This window comes from Quercus lobata, chromosome 6 (genome assembly GCF_001633185.2).
Source record: "Quercus lobata isolate SW786 chromosome 6, ValleyOak3.0 Primary Assembly, whole genome shotgun sequence".
Taxonomy (NCBI): Eukaryota; Viridiplantae; Streptophyta; class Magnoliopsida; order Fagales; family Fagaceae; genus Quercus; species Quercus lobata.
In genome coordinates this window covers 8,564,506-8,590,182 of record NC_044909.1, presented here as the reverse complement: position 1 = coordinate 8,590,182, position 25,677 = coordinate 8,564,506, and the positions used below count along the sequence as shown (strand labels likewise).

The 25,677-nt window shown below is 36.1% G+C and overlaps 2 protein-coding genes across 5 annotated transcripts; both read right to left on the bottom strand.

Moving 5' to 3' along the window:
• Nucleotides 1-8,763: 8,763 nt before the first annotated feature.
• On the bottom strand, nt 8,764-11,721 carry LOC115993650. The gene is made up of 3 exons (XM_031117596.1): nt 11,318-11,721; nt 9,964-10,088; nt 8,764-9,415 (listed from the first exon to the last, which is right to left on the bottom strand). The coding sequence occupies exons 1-3, from the start codon at nt 11,478-11,480 to the stop codon at nt 9,134-9,136; spliced, it is 570 nt and encodes a 189-aa protein (XP_030973456.1). The 5' UTR covers nt 11,481-11,721; the 3' UTR covers nt 8,764-9,133.
• A 1,177-nt stretch (nt 11,722-12,898) lies between these two features.
• LOC115994794 lies at nt 12,899-18,689 on the bottom strand. 4 transcript variants are annotated; one of them, XM_031119062.1, is made up of 3 exons: nt 18,514-18,689; nt 16,153-16,986; nt 12,899-15,304 (listed from the first exon to the last, which is right to left on the bottom strand). In XM_031119062.1, the coding sequence occupies exons 2-3, from the start codon at nt 16,981-16,983 to the stop codon at nt 13,523-13,525; spliced, it is 2,613 nt and encodes an 870-aa protein (XP_030974922.1). In that variant the 5' UTR covers nt 16,984-16,986; nt 18,514-18,689; the 3' UTR covers nt 12,899-13,522. The 4 variants fall into 4 exon arrangements, with proteins under 4 accessions (XP_030974922.1, XP_030974923.1, XP_030974920.1 ...); XM_031119063.1 differs by having other exon boundaries at nt 16,153-16,983; XM_031119060.1 differs by lacking the exon at nt 18,514-18,689 and adding an exon at nt 18,307-18,436.
• Nucleotides 18,690-25,677: the final 6,988 nt, after the last annotated feature.

Here is a 25,677-nt window from a genome sequence, read left to right as displayed (position 1 = left end):
CCCTTTTAAAAGTTAAACCTTTAAGAAGCACCAGGGCCACCACAAGTGTTAATTTTCGTAAGTTTCTTCTTTTCCTAGGTTCATTTCTTTTCGGCCGGTCTCCTCGGCCTTCCAATTCATATTCTTTCCTTTGAAACTTCATTCATTTCCTTGTAGTTTGTCCAAATGGGTAGGTTTAAGCACCTTGTAGACTCCCTTGCAAAAATAGAGGCCTTTAAGGCCAAATATCACATACCACAGGAAGTTGCCCTGCGGTATTGTGCTCCAGACCAACTACTAACACATAGAGAAGAGGGGGAAGTCATCATTCTTATGATAGCTTTTATAGAAGGAGGAATGACACTCCCTATGCATAGAATAACCCAAGATTACCTTATTAACCATAGGTTGTGTCCTCATTAGTGCGCACCCAACCTCTTTAGGGTCTTAGGTAGTGTTGATGCTCTAAACGAGTATCTGGGTTTGGGGCTCACCTGGCATGATGTGGTCCATATGTACAAGTGCCACTCACTCGTTGGCGCGGGGTTTTACCTTAAGTCCGGATCGTCTATCGTTAGGCTCGTCTCATGCCTCCCCAAATCTAAGAAGGGTATGAAAGACGACTACCTGATAGCTTTGGGAGCGTGGCATAATGGCCTTCACTACCCCGTCCGAGAGGGAGAGCCAGGTGGGATACCTTAGAGTTAAGTTCCTTAGCAAGAGATTTAGATCTTTTGACCTTAACTATGTTATTATTTCTCTTTCATTTTGCCTTCATTGATGACAAATTCTAACTTTCTAACCATGTTTTGCTCCTTGGCCGTTTTTGCAGACAAGAGGCACGTAGCACCTAGGCTCAGTCTGACCAAAGTTGCAGCTCTCAACTATTTGCTGAGGTCCGAGATCTTTGTAAGCGAGGATAGGTAGTTGCGAGCCGTCAACTTGATCCTGGACTTCGAGCCCATCTCGGTGATATATCAAAAAATAGGCCACGCCATAAGAGTAGGTGATCCGCGGTTAGCTTGGATTGACGTGTCACGCCCAAACTTCCTAGCCCAAGAAGACCTTCCACCAGTCGTATTGCCACTTCAACGGGTTTTGCCTGAAGTAGCAGCACCACCAGAGGAGGAGATTGCCTCTTTATGCCTATCACTCAGGGAGGAGATAGAAAAATTTCACTTTGAAGAAGAGGAGACTCCAAGGGCTTAAGTAGTTCACATCTCGAACGCCGAGGACGAGACTGATAGATACTTAGGTGTTCATGCCCCGATTCTTGTGATTGCCCGTCCAAATAACACCTCCGAAGAAGAGGAATACGAGATGGCATTGAACCGGGGGAACAATGGCCTAAGAGATCTCATGGCCGCAAGGAACAAGGGTCAACTTCAAAAGAAGCCCCCAAGTCCCAAGTTCCTCCCAATCTTCCCCCTCCTCCCCCTCCACCTCCTACCGACCTTGGATTGCACGCCATTTCAAATCTAAAGAAGAAAAGACCAGTGCAGGAGCTTGAGGAAGGGGAGGTGGCCCCTCAGAAGGGTACCAAACGATAGAAAGTGGCCAAAGACCCTAGGGACAAGAGGTCTACTTCTGTGGACAGCCGGGAGGAGTAAACTTTGGCCGAGGTGCGCACTTAGCAACGTACCTGGTCTCCTCGGCTGGAGGTAGATGGGGCTGCCATCCCTTGGAATGCCTCTGTTAGGGAGTTCCAAAAAGGTCATTCTGCATACATAGTTGAGGCCTTGGAGCAGCAATTTCTTTTACCCAAGGATATGGACGTTGTGAGGAAGCTGAAGCAGCAAGACCTCTTCATGTCCTTAAAAAGGGACCTTACTATTAAGTACTAGTAAGGTTTTTTTTTTTTTTTTTTTTTTAATGGGGTTGCTATATTGTTTTTGTGCAGATCACCTAGGAGGTCTTTATGGCCGAGGAATGGTCAAAAAGGCCTAAAATGATGTCAAGAACGAGGTCCACCTCCACCTCGAGACTGAAAAGGCCTTGGGGGCTGCAAAGGAGGAGAATAAGGAGCTGCTCTCGAAGCTAACTGTCAAGTAGAGGGACAGAAGGAGTGCTGAGGCAGGACTTTGAGTGCCCAAACTCAGGCTGAGGACCAACGCAAGTTGCTTTATTAGACCGAGATAGAGCTGGCCACTTCAAGGTAACTTGTGTTGGAGCTGAGGGCAGATCTTCAGAAGGCCAAGGAGGCGGCTCAGTTGGCCAAGGAGGCAGCGGAGGCTAAAAAGCAAGCGTCCTATCTCCTTGGTGTAGAGGAGACTCAGGTTAGGTTGGCTGAGGAGCTGGTTGAGGTATGTAGGGATTACTGCAACGCAACATGGGATGAGGCCTTTAACGTTGCAGGAGTCCCTGCAGACTCGACGTGGAGGCAGCATGGGAGCATATATTATCACCCAAATATTCGTGAAATTCCAGGTGCGATCCCTTTTTCCTCTACCCTTGCTCCAGAGACTTTAGAGCAGCCTTTGACTGCCAGGTTGCTCTCCCCCTCCCTGAGGCTTCGAAAGGACTCGGCCAAGCTGGTGATTAGGGCCAAGGGGTTGAAGGGGCCAAAGACAAAGGCAAGGGTAAGGGGACCAAGCCCCCCTCAGAAGCCAAAGACGCTGCCAAGGCCAAGGAAACTACAGCTAAGGTAAAGGAAGTAGAGGCCAAGACTATAGAAGCTGATCCTAAGGCCAAGGACGCTTCTATCTTTGAGCTGAGCTAGAATGAAGACCCTCCTCCTCCAAAGGCCAAGGCTTAGCACTTAGGATTTTCTTGTAGTTTTTTTTTTAATGGTATTCTATCACTGTATATAATGTACTCCCTCTGTTTAATGAAAATACTTTTCTTTTTATCTCTTACACCTTTACTTTATATGCTTTGAAGCTTATTACTATTGCAAATGGCATTGAACTGCTGCTACTCTGTCCTCAATGAAAACTAACAATAACACAGTGCTAATAATCTAAGTAATTTGATCAAGTACCAACAATAAAGAGGTCTATCACATATTAGTATTGCGAATTGAACCTTCTGCAATGAAGGCTGAATCTAATGAAGATAAATATATATTTCGTAAAAAATAAAAGGGGTAGACAACCTTCATCCTGCTCATCACTTAGATAAATAAATGAGGACTTCAACTTATTTAAAGCCATCTATCCGAGGAGTTGGGTATAACCCTAGATATGTTTTGACACTTAGTAGAAGACCAATAGATATCACAGTGTTAATTTTTCCTAAGTATGTGATCCGGGGGATCAATCATAATAGGGTTCTGTTTAATCATTTAGAAAGATGTCATAGAGTGTTAATTTCCTCAAAGCATGTGGTCCAAGGAGCTAGGCATGTCTAAGGTTCTGTTTAATCACTTAGAAAAATGTCATAGAGTGTTAATTTCCCCAAAGCATGTGGTTCGAGGAACCAGGCATGACTAAGGATCTGTTTAACACTTATAAAGATGCCATTAAGTGTTAATTTTACCAAAGTATGTGGTTCGAGGAACCAGAAATGACTAAGGTTTTGTTTAATCACTTAGAAAGATGTCATAGAGTGTTAATTTCCCCAAAACATGTGGTCCGATGAACCAGGCATGACTAAGGTTTTGTTTAACATTTATAAAGATGCCATTGAGTGTTAATTTTACCAAAGTATGTGGTCCGAGCAACCAGACATGACTAAGGTTCTGTTTAACACTTATAAAAATGCCATTGAGTGTTAATTTTACCAAAGTATGTGGTCCGAGGAACCAGGCATGACTAAGATTCTGTTTAATCACTTAGAAAGATGTCATAGAGTGTTAATTTCCCCAAAGCATGTGGTCTAAGGAACCAGGCATGACTAAGGTTCTGTTTAACACTTATAAAGATGTCATTGAGTGTTAATTTTACCAAAGTATGTGGTCCGAGGAACCAGACATGACTAAGGTTCTGTTTAACACTTATAAAGATGTCATTGAGTGTTAATTTTACCAAAGTATGTGGTCCGAGAAACCAGACATGATTAAGGTTCTGTTTAACACTTATAAAGGTAATAATGGGAAGTATGATGTATTTACACAATAAATGAGCACATGACAAAGGGAACTTTCATTAATAATAGTACATTTTCAGGTTGTTTACATTCTAAGGGCGTGGCATTACATGTTCATCTAGGTCTTCGAGGAAATATGCTCCTATACTAGCCACTGAGGTGATGTGATATGGCCCCTCCCAGTTGGGCCCCAGCTTTCCCCATGATGGGTTCTTTGTAGTACCTAGAACCTTTCTTAACACCAAGTCACCAGGTGCTAACGGTCTCAACTTCACATTTGCATCATAACCTTGTTTGAGCTTGTGTTGGTAATATGCCAATTGGACCATTGCATTTTCTCTTCTTTCTTCAATATAATCTAAGCTCTTTTCCAGCAATCCATTGTTATTGCTCGAATTGAAAGAACTTGTCCTCAGAGTTGGGAAGCCAGTCTCTAAAGGAATAACCATTTCGGTCCCATAAGTCATTGAAAAGGAAGTCTCCCCTGTTGATCTGCGAGGTGTGGTTTGGTATGTCCAAAGGACATGTGACAACTCTTCTACCCACTTTCCCTTCGCATCATCCAACTTCTTCTTAAGTCCATTCACTATGATCTTGTTAACAGCCTTAACTTGTCCATTCCCTTGGGGATAAGCTGGGGTAGAATATCTATTCGTAATTCCCAGGTCACAACAGTATCTTCTGAAAGATTTGCTATCGAATTGAAGGCCATTGTCTGAGATGAGGGTACGAGGGAGCCCGAACCGTGTGACAATGTTTTTCCAAATCCACATCCATGATGTTTGCCAAGGGTTTAGCTTCAACCCGCTTAGTGAAGTAGTCCATGTCGACTAGCAAATACCTCTTGTTCCCTGCTGCCTTGAGGAAAGGGTCAACAATGTCTAAGCCCCATTAAGCAAAAGGCCAAGGGCTAGATAAGGGATTAAGGACTCTTCCTGGTTGGTGCACGTTTGGTGCAAATCTTTGATATTGATCACACTTCTTCACATATTCTTGTGCTTCCTTTTGCATGTTTGGCCACCAATAGCCCTGAGTGATGGTTCGGTGGGATAAAGATCTGCCTTCAGTGTGGCTTCCACAAATCCTTTCATGTGACTCCTCAAGGAGTAGTTCTGATGCCTCGAGATGTATCCATAGTAGGTATGGCTTGGAAAAGGAACGCTTGTACAATTTCTGATCCTCGGATAGCCAGAACCAAGGAGCCTTTCTATGTACTTTGTCAGCTTTTGATTTCTCCTCGGGCAGGATATCCGCTTTCAAGAATAGTACTATGGGGTCCATCCAGCTAGGCCCTACCTTAACTTGGTGAACATGAACTACCTCTCTCTTCACGTCATACCCCCCAATTCTTAACGTGATCACCAAAGCATCATCTTGGGGTTGTATGGTTCCAACCTTATCTTCATCTGAAAAGCTTAACGTCGGTTGGATGCTTACTTTAGCGCTCTTTGGCCTAGAATTTGAGTCCTCGACTGACAGCCGAGCGATTGACATTATTCTGGAGGGACAGGACTCGGTCCTCCCTAGAGCAGCGAAGATGACATTTATTGTGCCTAAAAGAGGTCTTGAAGAAGCATCTCTCCAGGATTTCGAACCTGTCTGGCTCCCCTGACCACTGGAATGATGCAAAAGCTACTTCAACTTTCCCTCTTAGACCAGCTAGTCCAAATGGTCCCACAAATTTCTGCAGTCTTCTGTAGTATGTCCCTGGTTTTGGTGATATTAGTAATAAAGGTTTTGATTGCGCCTCGCGGGGGTTTTTTGCCATCTTATTTGGCCATTTGAAGAATGACTCATTCTTAATCTTCTCCAGAACTTGCTGCACCGGTTCTCGAAACACCACGTTAACCGCCTGAGTATTGTCAGATCCCGACTGCCCAGCGAAGTCCCTTCGAGGTCAGTTGTTGTTGTATCGGTCTGACCTGAAATCCCTCCTCTCCTGAAGGATAACCTTAGCATTTCCTTTCCCCTGCTATTGGTTTTCCTCGACCCTCTTATACTTATCAATCCGGTCCATGAGTTGGTGCATATTGGTGACCGGTTTACCAGTCAGAGATTTCCTTAAACCGTGCTCAGCTAAAAGGCCAACCTTGAAATTACTGATGGCTACGTCATCAAAGTCACCATCTATTTTATTGAACATCTCCTAGTATTTGTCCGAGTATGTCTTCAGGGTCTCCCCTTCTTACATGATAAGGACAGTAGGGAATCCAAGGGCCGAGGAACTCTGTTACATGTAATAAAACGAAAGCCAAATGCCCGGGTGAGCTTCTTGAAGGAATCTATGGAATTTGCCCTTAGGCCGTCGAACCATCTCATCGCCACGGGTCCTAGTCTGGATGGGAATATCTTGCACATCAAGGCTTTGTTTTTAGAATGGACAGCCATTTTTTGATTGAAGTGGCTCACATGCTCCATAGGGTCCATTCGACCATTGTAGATGGTGAACATTGGCTGATGGAACCGTTGAGGAAGTATTGCCCTTTCAATCTTGCGCGTAAAAAGGCGACTTGGAAATCTGGTTCAATGCTTTGCTCATAGCATCATTTCCCAAGCTTCTGCGGGGCGGACTCTTGTATCTACGTTTGTGATGGGTTCTTCATGGTAGAAAAAGATTCGCTTGGTGGAGTTCTTGACCTTCGCCTATAACTAGCATTTTCTTCACCCTCAGAGGAAATGTCAGAGTTGGAGGAGGTTCGTTCTCACCTGGTATGGTGCAACTTCTTCTTTAACTGGTCAATCTCCAATTGCATGGCTCTGTTATGTTGCTCTTGAGAGACGTGACTTCCAAGTCGAGAATGGCTTCTGCTTGTATGCGTAGTATACACGCTGCCCTCTCGATCTCTCATACGTTCAAGATTAAGGAAATCATCCTGTCGTTAGGACCCCATGGAGTCTTGCTGATGGGGACCTGATCCTACCATAGTTGACCGTTGCACTCACTATCACACAAGTTATCCCCACAGACGGCGCCAATTGTGAGGATTGAATTTGATCCTTGGCCCAAAGTATGATTGGATTCAATCCCAATAGACTCAGTACAATGAATTTGTAGAGAGTGGATTTGAGAACTAGGCTCTAATGAATGATTTAACTGTTAGGATGGATTTCAAAAGATAAAGGATGGAATGAAGCTCTCTAAGTACATTTGTCCTTGGCCCAATCCGAGGAGATCTGTTCCAGTCTATATTGATTGAAAAAGATTACAAATCTAGTTTAAGCTGTTACAGTGCTCCCTTTTACAAATTTCCGATCCTTTCTTTATGGAGGGTCTTTTATATTATATAGTTCCCCTTTGATAATCTTGATGTTACACTTGTTGATCATCTAAGCCACTACTTGAGTGCTTGTCCCATCGGACATCCTTTCTGGCGCTCTGAGTTGGGATAGTCAATGCAGCATTGTTCAGGGGTCTTCTCCACATAAATGCGGCCAAAAAGTTAGCTACAATGCATTCAATGCGGTGGCAGCAGCTTTATCTTAGATATTTCCTAGCTCCCATTCTTCCAGTATGTTCGTGACGCACGCCCCCAGTAGAGGAGTTTCCTAGAAGGTAACTTTGAGTGATAGGATATGCATTTGATCTGCGCTTGGCTTATCTGAGGAGATATTCCTCCTCGAACCACCTTTTCCAACCTTTCCACTTGCATGTTACTTAGGAGACTCTGAACTTAATACTCTCACTACCGTTTATTCGTCCTCGGACTAATTAACGTTCTTGACCAAGGCCCAAGGCCCAATATACGATTTTGGGCTCTTATCCCTACAATACTCATGAAGAAATCACATTTATCTTTTCATCAATTGTTTATTGTTATAGAATGACATGCGCATTATTACTTTTGGTAATGACACGATTAAGTTGAAACTTGATTACTTTGAATTAAGTGGTAATTAAAATAAATCTAGAATTGATAAAAGACTTACGTCTGGTGCGTATGGAATAAGATTCAAGTTTAGATTAATTAGTAATTTACACTTATTAAAAAAAAATACTAATTAGTAATTTACACTTAAAAAAAAAAAAAAAAAAAAAAAACCTTAGTAATTTATGAGATGTGTTTTTTGACAAATCCATTGTATGATCACATTGTGTACTTATACCCTTCATCCTAGAAAACTATCAAAAGATGGTAAAAAATCAATAGAGATGTCATTTATAAAATGTCTATATTATATATATATATATATATATACATATATCTCTGGTATTATAAAGTAATATGTAGAACATGAATTTATAGATTGGATGGTAAATTGCATTCACTTAAAATGAAATTTGATCAGCACATTTAGAATTTAAAATGAAATTTGATATATACGTTTAGAATAAAGGGAATCTGCAATCTTACTATGGGATTTTCTAAATATTAGTCAAATAAAACATTATTAAATGGTGTATAACAAAAAAATGACATCAAGAATTAATTGATCCTATATACATGTTTTGCATGTTATAAGGTCACGTAGCCTATGGCCTTGTTTCAGGTTGCTCCGTTTCTGGCAAATTCTATGGCTTTAACACTATCTTGTTGAATTTGCCTGTAATGTGCATAAGCAGCATAACATGTCCAAATCTGTCTGAATTCAATGACTCAATTGCACGACATAACACAATGCTCCTCTCACAATGAAAGGAAGTTAAGAAAATTTATTGCAATTGAGTGCACCCGGTTACACTCACAGATAGAGATGGAGAAATATAAAGAATGCTTCTAATCAATAATCGTAGAATAAGTACAGATAGAGATGGAGAAATATAAAGAATGCTTCTAATCAATAATCGTAGAATAAGTATCGTATATGTTGTTCAATAATCTCATGCAACTGGAAAGGGTTCCCCAATTGTGAATCCAAACAACAAATTCTCATTTTGTGGGCTAACATCAGATGTCCCAACAAGGTTCAAGAAATTATGGTGTCCTTCACCACACATACACGTGAAAATCATACAAAATTTCTTAGAGATCAAATAGAAACTGATAGCTGGAAGTTTCTGATTCATGCTCTATATAATCAGGATTTCAGGTTAAAAAAACTTCGTGAAACCTTCAAATGCCTATTAGAATCATCCCTTATTCAACAAAAAAATTGTTAGTTTGTAAGATAAAGTGAAAACTACTGATCTTCATACACTGTTTTCTGATTTACTGCTGTCCTCTGGAGGCATGGATAGGAACTGCACAATCCTTTGAACCTGCACAACATCAACTCGGAATTTTTCAGCAATCTGTTGGATATCCATAGGTCCCTCATGGTCAGCAGCCTTGCCTTGGTGCAGGAGGATAATTTGGCGAAGTTGTGCTACATTCAGAGTTCCTGGAGGGGCAGGCGTTTCCTCATAGCCAGAATCAGGTTTTGTATTTCGCAGTTTCGGCATGGGCCTATCATACCTTTCTCCCACAGCTGCCTGTAATATTAGTATACAAATTAACTACCCCAAGCATTTATCAATGACCGTGAGGCATTCAATAGGCCCTCACACACAATCCAATGAGTTGGATCAAAGTGGACAAAAATTACACAGCACCAAATATACATATACTGTAATAGTAATATGTTGCCTCGTTCAAGTAGGCATATGATGATCCAGTCAAATGGAACAAAGCCATTATAAATCACAGGTAAGCAATTTTCTGTGTGCATGAAATTGAAAGACTTTTATCAAAGACAATGTGCATTAAGAAAATAGTCAAGCATCAATATCTATACAATATCCTCAAAGTGCACAAACCTTTTTCTCAATATTCAATGCAATTAAGCAGCATCAAATTGCACCACCTAATTCATTACATGATCCCTTTTTTTTTTTTTTGGGGGGGGGGGGGTAGATTTTTTCAGATTGGTAAATCCTATATTTGAAAGCAAAATCAGACAATAGTTTTGGACAAATATAAGTCTTCAAATAGTTCTTAAAAAAAGAAGTTTCACAAAGACAAGCACCTTGCATTAACTCACCTCACCCATCTCAAGTTTCCCTCCAGGCTTTGATCTAATTCTACCAGTCATTTGACTAAGCATGGCATCATATTTTGGATCTCGTACTTCAAGGACATTGTCAGGATTGATTTTTGGGTTACCATCTAAAAGAAAGCAGAAATGAAACCATCAATCTGCATAAAATGAATTCAGTACACAATCCTAATAATCATATACTATAAGTCAAGACACATGCACGCATATATATAATCACACAAGCGCATATGGGATTGGGAGGGGGTGGTGGGGGGGGGGGGGGGGGAATGACTGCACTAACAGATCAATTTCAAAGCACTTATCTGGATATTTTATTGTAAATTTCTAACGCGATTTAACATGACGCATAAAGATTCACATCTCCAAAACAATGAAGCAATACAACAGTAACTATTAATTCTTTAAGAAGCTACTTAAAAATGAAACAGAATGTGTGTGCACAAATGTTAAATGGAATCATTCTTCATCCTCGATTACTATACGTGTGTGTGTGTGTGTGTGTGAGTGCGTGAGCGTCCTGCCTCAAATGTCACTTCTTTCTCCTTAATAATGGGATGGAGGCTAAGGTTGTGGGTTCAAGTCCCAAAGGAACCAGGGTACGTGTTTAACTTACAAACAATATTTTATTTTTTTATTGTTGTTCCTATATACCTATAGGAAAAGTTAATGAATTCCTTCAGAGCATTGGTTTAGGAAATATTTTTAGAAACTTTTTTATGGGAAAAGAAAAAAGTAATTGATATTTTTGTCAGTAATCAAAACTTTCCTAAAATGGTCTATTAATAAATGTCCTAAGGGCACCCGCCTACTTATATACATGTATAATATAAAATTATAAATACATAGATACACATCCATCAAACTGCTTAGCCCGGGGTGAATGTCCCTAAATTGCCCGGGCAACTAGTTCTGGCAAGTGGGGTTAGTTGTTCGTAGGTTTTACTAGCTAGAGGCGAGTCCATTGGACTCTTCTTTATAGAAAATGTTCCCAATGCTTGGCTAAGTAGAGTCCCTAAAATCAATTATAGCACAAAAATAACAAACCCCATTGGAAAAAATGCATAAATTTATATAACCAAATGATAATTACATTGCTAACGCTTCGTTTGGTTGATAAGAAAATAAACTATGATTAATCGCTAACCGTCCCAAAAGCTTAAGCCCATAACAAAAAAAAATGATAAATTTAATCACTTAGAACACTACTATTCTATCAAAAGGAAAAGAAATGAACAAAAAATACTACTTCTTTCTCTTGAAATTCCACCACAAATCTCACAAACTCAAAGCTCAAAATAAAAATCCGAATTCATGAAAAACGAGAATAAAAGCTGACCAGCATCAATATCGACGGCCCTCGAGATCTTCGACACGTTAGTGGGACCCACTACCGGTGGCTGGCGATCGACGACGGTTTTCGGCTTTGACGACGCCATTGGCTCGATATTCGGGGAAGATGCTTTAATTCTGCCAGATGCTCGACGAAATGCCTGACCCATTTTTTCTTTCTCACAGAAAAATGGTTCTTTAGCTATGATTTAACATACAGAGCTTTTCGTATGAGGAATTCTTTGATTATCAATGAAAAAAACCCCAGGATTTGAGATTTTGAGACAGGAAGAAGAAGAAAGCCATGGAGAACTGAAGCTGAGAGTTATGCAGTAGCGTGTCCTCTATAAGTACAACTCTATATTAAGCTGGAAGGAGTAACACGTGGCTTGTTGTATAGTGGGCCACGTATATGTTTTCCTTCTTACTCGGTTGGTCTTATGGACTCCTTAGTTCCACGCAGGGGATTTTATCTCGGTCATGTTAGTTTGTTACTAATGTAATTTTTTAATATATATATATATATATATATATTACTGTATTATTATCCTTTTTTTTTTTTTTTTTTTTTTTTTTTGTGGGTTGAGCGAGAGGAAGGGCTAGTGGAATCTAAATCCGAACCCAAACCACGGTGGGACAAGAGATGGGTGTCAATTGGGCTGCAAGATGAGCGTTTTGTCTTGTTTTTATTTGATCTTTAAGGTAGGCAAAACTTGGGAGAGACAAAAGTAAGACAGATTAAGTACGAGACAAGTTAGAAGTAGTTATTATAATAAGGTGGCTATTAGAGGGAGAGAAAAATAGATGATTTGTGAATGACTAGAAAAACATATGTTTTGATATTGACAATAGAATATGTAAAAAAAAATTATACATACTAGTCCACTGTACAACACCAAATAATGCTTTAGGTTTAATGTCTTAAGTTTCATAACTTGCAGTTGACACTTTAAACTTTTGAATTGCTATTATTTGGTTCCTTAAGTTCTTAAACTTTCAAATTTGCACCATTTTGGGAAATTCAAATTAAATTTTATTCTTAGTTTTAAAACAAAATGGTGTCTTTTATGATAATTAATGATCAACAGTTTTTTCTTAAAAAAAAAAAAAAAAACAGAAAAGGGATATGTAAGTTAATATTGAAAAACCAAATTTGAAAATAAACTGAATAATTCGTTATAAGCCTATGATCTATTTATTTTTTCTCTAAAAATATCAAACCACATTAGAATTGTCTGATTTTTTTAATGTGAAGTTATTTTGATAAAAGAAAAAAACCACATTTTTTTTTTTCATTTTTGCACTTAATAATTCAACAGTTTTGATAACTATGGTTAAAAGTGTAACAAGATGCTCTGGCAAATGAGTTTAACAGTAACTATTATTGTGCTCACGCAGAAGGATTTGCACAGCGGGTTTGGAGTAGTACTTTTTTAAAGGCTTAACTTAAATCAAGTTGAATTGATGTCTAGCTATTTTGGCAAGTAACATTGCTGTATGCACCGTTGAAGTCAGCTTGAAAGCAGATTTCCAGAAGGAAAAACAGGAACAAGTGAACAACCCGGTGCTCCATTTTTGGGCAAAGAAATTGCAATAAATCAAGTTCTCTTCCCATTTCATGCAGTTAACTTTTTAACCAACAGGACACAACAGAAATTATAACTCATTTGGACGTAGCAAATGTTGATACAAAACACCTGTACTCGTTTTATCGGCTTGGACCACTATGGACTACTGTATTGCATAGATGCAGAAGCTAAATTAGCAGTGAAACAGCGACATGTAATTTAGGTTGAGAATGGAGACTAGAGCAGCAACTAATAACTAAGCATAGCCACTGCAAATTGAAGTAGAGAAATGGAGCCCTATTCTATCACATGTTGAATTGACAAGTATCTTCTACTCTAGTTTTGTTTTCCTGATTCTCAGTACCTCTGATCAGAGCAGACTTGTCTAATGCAAACCACGTCTAGGAAGTCAATTTGCAACATATTTCATTTGTGAAATAGGTAACTGGAGCTGCAAATGATGAACCAGTTAGATAAGTGAAGGAAATGAAGGGTCATGGTTGCAGGTGAGAGAGGTAAGCATTCTTCAGAGCATAGAAGCACAACAACAAACGCCAGTTAAGTCCATTCTCATGTTGTCCCTCATGACATCAGCAGCTTAACAATTCAGAAACCCAAGACATTGTGAATCTTCGCCCTTTGAGTCAAACTTGAAGCTTGGTCAACATGTCACTATTATTTTGACACATCCCATTTGCCATTTCCTCAACTTTGAAATCCACCATACTATTACCAAAATTCTCGGTAGCTCTCACTTTACCACGAGCACGTCGAGAAGGTCTTAACATTGAAGTTTCTCGTGATGAGGCATCTCTGCTTTTTCGCTTCTGCTTTGGGTCTAGATATCCAAAAGCAAGAGCTTCCAGTGCTTTAGTGGTCAGTGGTCGGCTCCTAGTGCTCTGTCTCCGGTTATTTATGTTAGGCTGCTGCTCAGAATTGGCCACATATTCTGAGGGTTTCACCTCATTGGGATTATCTGGCTCATTGCTCATTTGATCATGTTTTCTCTCTTTTGTTTCTGTCATGAAAGGCTCATCAGCCTCAACATCTGGAGGAATAGGTAAGTTCAAGTCAATCAACGTCCTGGGTTGAGGTCCTTCATGATGATCTTCAGCAGCAAAACAGGTACCACCTAGGATGCCTTCGCTACTGATGCTTATGCTGCCTTTAGACAAGCTGGCTGATAATTTCTTCTCCTGAGACATATCCATTTTAGAAACAACTTTCTCACTAAAATCAGGATTTTTTGCAAAACCACTGGCCTTCTCTGGGTTTAATGGATCACCTCCCAAGTTGTTGAGTTTGCTGAGGTTTGTCTCTGAGCGACCAAAAGCATTTAATTTCCGGTGTCGTTTTGCAATAGGAGGTAAATGATCTTTTTTGTCTGGTCCCATTCCCTGGCTCAATTGGCACTTTTTACCTTTCCTTGGCTGTGTGTCACTGCACATAATGGTCTTCTGGTCACAGGAGATATTAGCAGGTAAATTAGTATGATCATGGCCATTGACCTGAAACACCTCATTGGAAGCATTATTTTCTAAACCTGTCCCGTTAAAAGAGGTTCCTGGGTCAAAATTTTTATTCATGGCTCTGGGCTTATCTCTATCAGAGTACAAGGTGTCAGCAGAGTCAGATTTATCTGTTGGCTCCTCTGAATCATCCTCATCATCTTCTTCAGAATCACTTCCAGAGGCCAGAGTGTTCATAACTCCAGATGGCAAGCTTCTCAGTTCTCTCACCTTGGTTGCTTTTCCATTAGCCAAACTTGTATCCACAACAGTAAACGTCATGGCATCTGTGCTGCGATTAGGAGTTCGTGGCTTGAGATAACAGTGGCGCTGCTGATCAGGGAAATCTTCTTTGTCCAGTTTTGTTTCATCAGTCCGGCCATTTTCTTCTTTGCTTCTATAGTCATTATCTACTCCAATTTCAAGCTCAAGAAGCCCTGGGTCCAAAGCAACTTTACTCAGGACATCACTAACAGAATCAAAGTAGTCGTTACCCTTCACTAGTTTCCTTCTTGAAAACTTCTTAATACCAGGGATAAGAAAGACCAAAGAATGCTTGGAACTAGTGGCACAACCATTACTATTGGGCTGCTCAGAGTGCCATCCTCTTGCAAGCAAACGGGGCCAAACTGCTTCCCAGAAGAGATCATTTGATCGAGTTTTGCTTAGCCGGAAGCCTCCTGTAAGAAAGTTGGCAATTTCCAAGGTTGTAAGTGTGGAGCAAGCCTTGCCAATTGGTATTTCTGGGTGGACAGGAAAAACTTGAGTGGACTTCAAAGGCTCCATATTGCCTGTGAGATCCTGCTTCCCTTTACCAATTCCAACTGCTTCGACAAGAGCATTCAACCCAACTGAAGCCTTTAAAGTGAATACATATTCTTCTAGTAACATCCTTCCCTCTCCAAATGCCTTTGAAACCTGCCAACAAGTTGAAGTTTATGTATACATGTAAATGTAAAAATTTTGTGGGGTGGTTATAGATTGAAGTTTATCATAAAAATGACAAAATACTACGGAGATAGATAAATGGAGAAAAAGACGAAATTCGTTAGAGCAAATGACAGGTATAGTATGTACTGCATTTAAAATGGCCTTCATCAAGAGAGGCCGTTTCGCAAGAATTCTTGAGAGAGGATTTCACAGAAACTTGAAGTTTGAGCAAAGTGAACATTAAAAATTTTAATCTGTAAAACCAGTTAGTGAAACATTCATACATTGTGATCCTTGAAACACTAAGAAATTTTTACCAGAGAGCCAGTTCTGTGCATAAAATTGACACAATTTGATTAACAAAAATCATGTTTATATACAGGTGATTGGAAAGAATATTCAATATAAAAAATGCAAGTTGATAGATTCACACTCTCATACAATCACATTTACCATAAAACAAACAGTGTGACATATCTTTAGTGTACTTAGGACATAATGGTGAGAATTCTGAAAACTGCAAGAAACTGCAGAGGTGTGTACAAAAGGAACCTAACCAGAAAACTAAAGAAAAAACAAAAATCTAAAGGTGTCAATACGGGAGTTTAGAATTGTAACCACCTAAAGAAACATTAATTACTATTGTTTGTTGCTTAACAATCTTAAGCTAAAAAAATGCAACAGTGATAAGATTCTGACAACTAGCGCCCATGCAATTAGATGAATACTTCTAAATCGAATTCAGCATTTTCACCTTGTTATGCATTTTGGCATGTAATTTGGAAATCTTAGCATTTTAAAATTTTTAATAATGTCCATAAGAACTTCAGAAATACCTCCATTAAAGTATTTTGGCATTCCTCTGACACACGGGAAAGCAACCGAGATAAAAATTCCTGTAGCCTTAATCCTGTAAAAATTCGTTGTCCATATATACATCTTCTGCTTCTTAGTTTCCGGCATTCTGCCCATCTATGGTATCTATCAGACCTATAAAATTTCCCATAATAGAATGACAGTATATCTCCCATCTTTTTACTTCCAATAAATCTCTTCACCAGAGCAAGGTTCTTCCCAAAAATATATAAACCAAGGATGAAACTGGCCTCTTCTGTATCACTCCACAAGTCACCCAAGGATCCAGGAACTGGACGGTAGTCTTTGCCTCTACCCATATCATGAAATTCTATCTTCATTTCATGTTGCTTAGCCACATTCGTTGATTCTATCAAGTTAATCCCATTGTCTACTGTACTGTTTGTAGGCTCAGCTTTAGGTTCTAACTTGTCACCTTCCAAAAAAATGTGGGTCTCTCTGATGCATTCAGTTCCTCGAGACTCGTCTTTGTTGAATACTTCAGTTGAACCACCAAATGCTTCCTTTGATTCATTTTTAATATACTCAACTTCATCACTGATCCACATCATAGGTACAGCCAATCCCACTAGAAAATCATGGGGTCTTTCAGCTGGGTTCTTTGTAAGCCAGAGATACTCAGATCCTGAAATCAGTAGTGGAATTTCAACCTGATATTCATCACCCATTCGAGGAAATTCCTGGGGTTCTCCAAAGACATCGTATGCAACAGAGCTTTCTGGAGAAAGCGATTGCTCATCAAATGCATCCTCAATGCAATCCCCACGGTCAATGACTTGAACTGAATCCATCTGCTAAAGAATTAAATAAACCAATATGGTTATTTGGTTTATAGAAACAAAATATGAGGCAAGAATGTAACTTCCTTCCCCCACCCCCACAGACTAGAAATCACACAAGGAAATCGAGAATTACATAGACCTTTTTCCCAAGAGAAAATATAAACACATCTGGTAGTCTCACATTTTTGGCCTCATGATGTTTCCATACTAAATCAGTAGCGAACAATAGAGATAAAGCAAACTATGTAAGATACCTTGCAACAAATATCTATCCTTTTTTGTTTTTTTTTTTTTTTATTGCAAAAATTGTCTTACCAAATCTATGAAAATGCTGGCACCTTTAAATGAGTCCTCAAAGGAAATAAAATACAATGCCATAGCTTATCTGGTACATTTAAAGATCTACGCTTGTCTCTGAACCTTTACTCTCAAAAATAATTAGCAGTTCTCCACAATGTGAAGAAACCAAAATCTAGTAAAAAAACAAAATATATAAAATGGTTCGACTACCCTGGTTTGAGATATTAATATTGTTATTCCATCTTATATAATCACCAAAATTGTTAGTTTCTGTTCAGAACAAACAATACGATGCCAAATATCTTAATCAATAGAAAATAAATTCAAAACCAATCAAAAGATTTCTAGAAATTCAACTGCGATATACAAATTCCAATAACTCATGAGAATACATACAAGATTACAATTTTGCTTCCACCACAAAACAAAAGACTATATACCAACTTCCATAACAGAAAATACATCCCCAACTAAACAATAACAAATAACTTCAAATATCACTGACGAGTTACAAACAGATTGTATTGCCGCAAACCCAGAACAAAAATAATGAACCCCAGATCCATTTTCCAACCAAAAACAAAAATTGAAGCAACCCCACATCCAAAAGATAAAAATTTTACACAAAAATATCAGAACCCAGTAACCACATTTATCTCAATTATTAAACCCAGCATAATATTAACCAAAAAAAAACAGCAACACTGACAGCTTCCAAAACCAGCAAGAAAAGAAACAGACCCCAAAAGGAAAAAAAGTACAACAAGCACCAAGACAACACAAATAGAATTCCAATATGATCCTCCCATAAACAAAACCAAAAAAGAAAAAAAAAAAGAGACTTATTTACACAACAAGAAACAGTTACAAACTCAGAACTTAGTTCAACTACATTAAACCCGTACAACAAGCGAAGCAGCAAAACACACACACAGAAGTCTTTATTATTATTATTTTTTATTACTTATTTTTACTATAGCTACATGGATTAACATAGAGCAAAGAAGCAGAAACGCACGTGAAGAAGCAAACCTGAGAAAATGGGTGTTCATGGTTTTGCTTCGATTGGCAACTCATAGATTAAAAAAATAGAAAATAAAAACAAAACGTGAACTTAGTCACATACACACACTTTATTTTTTTGTAGAGAGAGAAAGTAAAAGTGTAAAACATACGCACAAAAAAATACACATACACACAATACAAACATAGAATAGAGAGAGAGAGAAAGAGTTGTACCTGGGCTTAAGGCTAAGAGGAGAGAGAGAGAGAGAGAGCTTAATAAGCTTTCATGAGCACGAAAGCTGAATCTGAAAGAAGACTAAGCTCTTAAAAAGCCTAAAGAGAAAGCCAAAAAAAAATACGAGAAGTCTCTCTCAGAGAGAAAAAATAAAAACTCAGAGAAAGAGAGAGCGAACGAGACGAGAATGAGAGAGAGAGAGCGAGAGAGAGAATAATAATATACGAGTTTTGGTTTTTAGAGAGAGAAAGAGAGAGAGAGAGAGGAGTGTGGGCTCTCTGTACGAAAGTGATATTCTGTCCACGCGCGGATGTAGGAGCGTGGTTTTGATTTGCAGCATTAGACGACGCGTGGCACTTGTCAGATTCCACTGCGATCAAATCGACTCGGAACCGGTACACGAGTACTTCTTCTCGTCTTCCAATAGCATTGCGCCACGTCTTGCCTTTTTAACACTCAATTTTGCTAACCAAAAAAGACCATGCATGTTTAAAAAAAAAAAAAAAAAAAATTTTAACAAAAAAAATTATTTCGTAGTTATTACAATAATTGAAGAATTTGTTCTTCTCGTTTGGGAAAACTGACATTCCCATCATCATTTTTACGTGCACGGTGCACCTCACTCTGATTATAGGGAAAAGTTTGATTTAAGAAATAATTTTATAATTTTTTATGAAAAAAGAAAAAAAATAATGGTATTATTTTTTTTTCTAAAATAGTCTATTAACATTTTTTAAAAGCACCCGTTAACAAGTCTTTTTATTATATTAATTCATAACATGTTATTTTAATAAAAAAAAGTGTTTATAATATTTCTACAACACTTTTAAAATAAATTTAAAGTGATAAATTGTTACTGGTTCTAATTCAAACACATTACTTAAATTATTTTTTGACTTATTAGTAACAACTAATAATAACCCACAACTTAAAATTTGTTGCTAAAATATTGTGGATATAATATTTCTCCAATACTTTTGCCTAACTAGAACTATTGAAGCATTAAATGACATAAGATTTTCCATAATTATTGTCATATGCATAATAAAAACATAAGTGCATAAAAACTAGTAGTTGCATGTGGTGGATTTATATAACAGTTACTTTTGATCATAATTTATTAGCTTAAGAAAAAAAATTGTCCCTTACATTGTTTTAATAAAAGTGATATCGATAATAATATGAAAATAATATTGCATTAATCTTGACACTTTAGTGTTTGTTTAATAGAAACAAAACTTCTTTTTTAAATAGCTAATTTTTTTTCACAAATTAACCGATTTGTCTCATACTTAACAAATAGGTTATCGAGAAATTACATGATACCAAATAGACATTTAGTACTAAATTGTAAATTTTTTTTTGTTTTTGTTTTCCTAATGTTAATATTCTAAGTATAAGGTAGTAAAAAGTTTGAATTTTTGTTTTTGTTTTGTTTTCTCTGCGAATTAGTTTGATTGGAACAAGGAACATTACTTTCTAATCTACCGGTTTTATTACCTACCAATCCCGATACATCAAAATATCATTAATTTTGTGATAATTGTTAAAAATTTTGTGTAAGTACGAAGTACATTTATTGTTAGGAATGAACAAATGCTAGGACGTTTTGTTTGGTGTGAGTGTCACATCGTATTGTTTGCTACAACGAAGCTAATATAGGCGCAGGGAAGTTGTTTTCGGAGAATTTCCCACGCGCCCATAGCACGTCACGATAACGATCTTGTTTTGAATTGGATTTTATTTTCTTGAATTACCAAACTACCCCCTTTGAGACTTTTCTTTATTAAGAAGTCGTTATAAATAAGATATTATTATTGGGATGGAAATTGATTTTATTTTATTTTTTAATGAATTATTTATTGGGGAAATAATCATTTGGAAAACCTTTTTTTTTTTTTTAAACTTATATTGTTGTTTGCCCTAGCTCAAATTCCTTGTAAGGAAATCTCAGCTTTAAATACACGTGAGGGTTCCAACTGAGTCACTTAGCTAACTCGGGTGCATTTGGGTTTTTTTAAGCCATAAAATAAAAGTTAGGTTAGGTAGGACTTTCATGTTGGGTTGGTTTATTACAAACTCATAAATACTACTAGTAGTTTTCATAAAAAAAAAAAAAAAAAAAGACTAGTAGTAGAAAAATTGTGTAATTAAAAGAGAAAATGTATTGTTGTTGCTGGGTTATAGAGTAAAGACTTATAAGAGGTGTGACGTATTTACGTATATAATATTTTTATAACAAATTTTAAGTAGTAAGCTGTTATTAATTTTAATTGAATACACCATTGAAATTATTTTTTTACCTGCTAGTAACAACTAGTAATAGAATTGTTGTGAAAGTTTTGTGGACTTAGTATTTTTCATTATAGTTTCTCATTTTTTTTTTTTAATTTGATTTTTAAGGATAGTTAAGCAATTGAATGTGTTCCATAAGTTTATTGCAAAAAATTGAGTCACATGACATCTAAACCACCGGCCATGATTTGAAATTCTTATATCATATTAATTAAGAAAGGGTCAAATTGCAACTAATGGTATAGATATAACTTATAATCATTTGTTTATATGAACGTGAGAATTGTATATGTTTAAATTAAATGATTAAATCCACTAATTTTTAATAATTTAAATTTTTAAGATAATTAGTACTTAATCAGATTATCAAAGTAGAAGGTCTTGAGTATTGATAAAAGAAAGGTTTTTGCATGATTTGACCGTTTACTTAAATTTATTCCATCCCAGAAAGAATTGGAAATCCAATTTCATTTTCTTAACCCTCTCTAAATTCAAGTGAAAGCAAGAACAAAAATGAAAACAAACTTAAGCCTTGGGCATCCTACATGTGAAGGTGGTGTAGCCAACTCTCTTTGTCTCATTTTTTGTTTTCTTATTGGCTAAGTCAAGCTATTATCATGAACATAAAAAATACAATAAACACAAAAATTAATATATTAATCTAGTGATGACTTAAATTTTTTTTTTTTTTTTAATTTTGACTTGAATACGTTGATGCATCACGCATCATAATTATGCATGAGGATAAAGGAGTAAAAAACGGATATCTCTTTCTATCTACTCTCGTTGAGATTATAAAAATCGAGTGTAGATCTCATCCAAGCAAACTAGCCAAAACATATGTTAAGAATAATATTAAGGCAATTAGTTTTATTTTGGTTTAATTAGACACTAGTATTTATCAGTCAACAACACAGTTCCTTTGAATTTTTTGGCCAAACAATTTGGATGTTGAAATGAATGCAGGAGAAGGGGAGAAAGCAAAAAAAGAAGAAATTGTTTAAGGGAAAAATTTGATGTTGCTTTGCTATCTTTGAAATTCAAATGCAGTTTAAAGTACCAAAAACATAAGGCAATTAATAGATTATAGGAACCATTAGTTTGAAATTCTTAGTTCTTATTATTTTTGGAAAATTTTGAAGACAGCTTTAGGACCCATATGTTATTGTTGTTTAAATAATAATTTTCAATATTTAAACAATATTATAATATTTTTACATACTTTTATATCTATATATATTTTTAAAAAATACAAACAACGTTATCAAAAATCACTTATCAAATATGCCCTTCAAGCTTTTTGTTTTTTTAATGCGTCTATAAAGTTTAGGATGATATAAGTATGTTTGGTGGATTTCGTAGGTTAAATGTCACCTAGAGGCTAGAGCTCTGTCAAGTATTAGCCTAGGAATCTTCTTAAAAAAAAAAAAAAAAAAAGTATTAGCCTGGGAAGATTTGACCCTGCCTGGAGTTGTAGCGTACTATGCCTTTCAGGCTACTTTACTTGATGTTTTAATTATTATTAATGAAATAAAATATAAACAAAACTCAAATAACTCTAAAAATAGGTATGTCGATTTTGATGTCGGATACTATAAAAAATTTAAGTATGTCTTTATTATCATCAATTGATTTTGAGGTAAAATAACACAACACATGATTCGATAAAATACAAAAATTAAATTTGTTTTGTAATAAATTCAGGGCCATGGGCTCAAAAAAATTCATCTCTCTCACAAAAAAAAAAGAAAAGAAAAAAGAAAACCTCTCAAGAAAGTAATGTTAATAACCCAATACACACAAATATGTAAATAGCATTAAGCTATTGCTATCATTAAAATTTAATAATAAGTCAGAAACATGGCTTTTGTATGTTTTTTGTTAGAGTTAGAGCGTGACTTTATGAGATGGAGTCATGAAAATTGCGACGCACAAGCTCCTAATGAGTAATGAGGAGCCCATAATAACTCCAAAATGGGAGGTGAAACAAGAAAGGTGTTTATTAGCCATTATATATTGGTCTAGAGCTTCGTATCACAATGGCACAAACTTTAGTGTAGACAAGTTTTTGGAGATTCAGTCATACTCCCATTTATCTTTTATACTTTCTATCTATATATATCATCACCACTACCAATGTATCAAACAATAATTTTGTTTCTATAAACAAAAAAGAGAATTGGGAGTATGCTTTCCATGAATTGGTGTTTGTTTTAGAAATAATGCAAAGATTGACTATGGGTTAGATTTTTATGGGAAAGAAAAATAGTTATCAACATCACTAAAGCGGGTGACAAAGCATGTATCAATTGGAAAAAAAAAAACCACCTTGTCTGATAGGGTCTTTAGACAAAGGTTACTTCCCCTTTCTTTTTCTCTTCTTTTCATTTTTAAATCTTTTTTAGTTTGTCAAAGAAAAACTTTTATTAAAATTAAGTCGTTAAAAAGTACCAAGATAAACAGTGTTAACATACCATTCGGCATTCGTCATGGTCTGAATTGAAATAATAAATAATATCCATAAGAAGAGTTAAAAATAGTATAACTTTAAATAATAACTGACATCTAATTGTTTTTTACCTTGATATATTTTGATATTTCAAATGAAAATGTCTAAAGTTTAAATTCCCCTCTCCAATTATCAATTTTTTTAAAAAAATAAAAATAAAAATCAATAAAAGAGTCTAAATTTAAATAACAAATAACATCCATAAAGAGGAGTTAAAAAACAATTCAAAGTATGCTTGATTTGCCTCTTTTCCTTACTAATATGCATCCACCCATGACTTATCTATTTGTTTCCCTTTCCTTGTAATGGTATTTCACACCTCGCTTGTGAAAGACCAATAAATGTTCTTTAAATTTTTATTTTTTTATAAAAATTGAACACCAAATGTTTCCATTATAAATATTAAGAGAAACCAATTGAACTACAAGACTTTTAGCAAATGTCATTTAATTTGTTTAAAGTACATTTTTTTTCCTCCTTTATTTTACTTTCTTTGTTAATTTTCATGGGAATTAGTTGCAAACAGAAAATTGGTCTGGAAAGAAAATATTTTGACAAAAATTATCCTTGTCATTGTCAAGCTAAGGATTTTATTTTATTCCTGTGGACATAAAAATAAACGTATGGGAAACTCTCTCTTGGACCTTTCATTGAACTTTGAACGTTCCAGAAAGTGTAAATTGTACAAATTAAGGAGTCGCCCACTGATTCTCAGTTCAAGCAGTTGACCCAATTGAACAACGTAGGAGCTTTAGAATTTTGACCTTGTCTACTTTCTTTTCCTTCTATTTTGTTTTTTAATTCTTTCTTATTCGTTTTTTTTATTTTTTTATTTTTTTATTCTTATTTAATAAATTTATTATTATTATTTTTTATTTCACAACGTGGAAGATTGAGCGGTGACAACATATTGACATTTTTCACGTGTTGTATGAGAAGTGAGAACGTAGACAAGCTTCTTTTACATTCTCTCTCCAAATATTTTTTCTTTCTCTTGTCAAAATCTTGAAGCCTAATTAAATACTTTTTAAGTGTTTTTTTTTGCTACCTAAGTATAACTTAACTGGGATACATATAAAAAAAAAAGTGAATGAAAGAGATGAGTATAGAGATATATGTAAATGAATGATAGAATCATCGTCTCTTAAATACATTCCAAAAGCTCCTTTTTGTTAATGTATCGTTTGCTATTATTTGCACTAGATCCATTAATGGACAACCCCATTTCTTGGCCACTTTTTGTATGACTTGGGGATCCTAACTTATCAACTCTATTCTTGTTTGGGCTCTTGTTGATACTATTGAACAGATTCGTTTTAGTCTTTTTTTTTTGCCTTATAAATAAAATTATCCTGATTTACCCAAAAATGAAAAGGATTATGAGTAAATAAAACTTACTAACGTATGCTTCAAAATCTACCTAACAAGGAATGGCATACAAAATTTTCATGCCATGAATTATTATGAATTTATGATTCAACCTTTATGTATTTTTCTTCTTTCTTTTAGGCCAATTTACATAAAATTTTCCTGGGGATATGATATTTTTGTTAAGAAAAATGCTAAATATACTACAAATTTTACTATATAAACTTTACAAAATTATATGGTAATAAATATGATTAATTTATTAATGACACATCAATTTATAAAGATTATTATGTAGTAAAATTTATAATATTTCTAGCAATCTTTGGTTAATATAAAAGCAATTGGGTTGGTTAATGAAACGAAACAAAAGATGTTTTGATAAACAACTCAAAACAAAGGTATTGTTTGTCACTGTGGGAAGTTGCAAAACCTCCTGTCATAAACAAGTTTTTCTTTTAATTCTTTATTTCTTTGTTTATGTATAATTTTGAGCAACTTTCAACCAAAAAAAAAGCTACATTCAAATGCTACTAGTGTGTTTGACTACACTTATTTGCTATTAACTTATTTACTAGAAGATGAGATGAGATTAAAAGTAACTTTAAACAAATAAGCTAACTTTTTGTTAATATAATAAGAATAAGAGTAATGTGATGAAATTGGGTTGTCCAAGCAAAGCCGAAGAAAAAGATTATTTGATAATCTATGTGAAAAAAAAATAACAAGTATTTATGCTTTAAAAAGCTTTCAACAAAAGAAGTAAGTCCAAACGCATGAGTAGTGTTCGTCTAAACTTATCAAAAAAAAGTGTTTGTCTAAACTTATTTGCTTATATACGATAGGCCGTAGATAACGTTGGGCTAATTTGTAGTGGGCAGCTTCGTTGGGCCTGGGCTTTCTGACAAACCAATTAAGATACGATGGGCCTAAGATAAGAGCCCGGACTCCAACATAGAACAACTTAGATTATGTACTTTTTTTTAGAATT

Excerpts from the sequence above, each read along its gene's own strand:
- LOC115993650 (XM_031117596.1), bottom strand. The coding sequence starts at position 11,480 with ATGGGTCAGGCATTTCGTCGAGCATCTGGCAGAATTAAAGCATCTTCC. Across the intron at positions 10,089-11,317 it reads GGCCGTCGATATTGATGCTG|ATGGTAACCCAAAAATCAAT; the intron begins GTCAGCTTTTAT and ends GCTTTCTTTTAG. Across the intron at positions 9,416-9,963 it reads GGAAACTTGAGATGGGTGAG|GCAGCTGTGGGAGAAAGGTA; the intron begins GTGAGTTAATGC and ends CTAATATTACAG.
- LOC115994794 (XM_031119060.1), bottom strand. The coding sequence starts at position 18,351 with ATGAGTTGCCAATCGAAGCAAAACCATGAACACCCATTTTCTCAG. Across the intron at positions 16,987-18,306 it reads ATGAACACCCATTTTCTCAG|CAGATGGATTCAGTTCAAGT; the intron begins GTTTGCTTCTTC and ends TTAATTCTTTAG. Across the intron at positions 15,305-16,152 it reads GCCAAAATACTTTAATGGAG|GTTTCAAAGGCATTTGGAGA; the intron begins GTATTTCTGAAG and ends ACTTGTTGGCAG.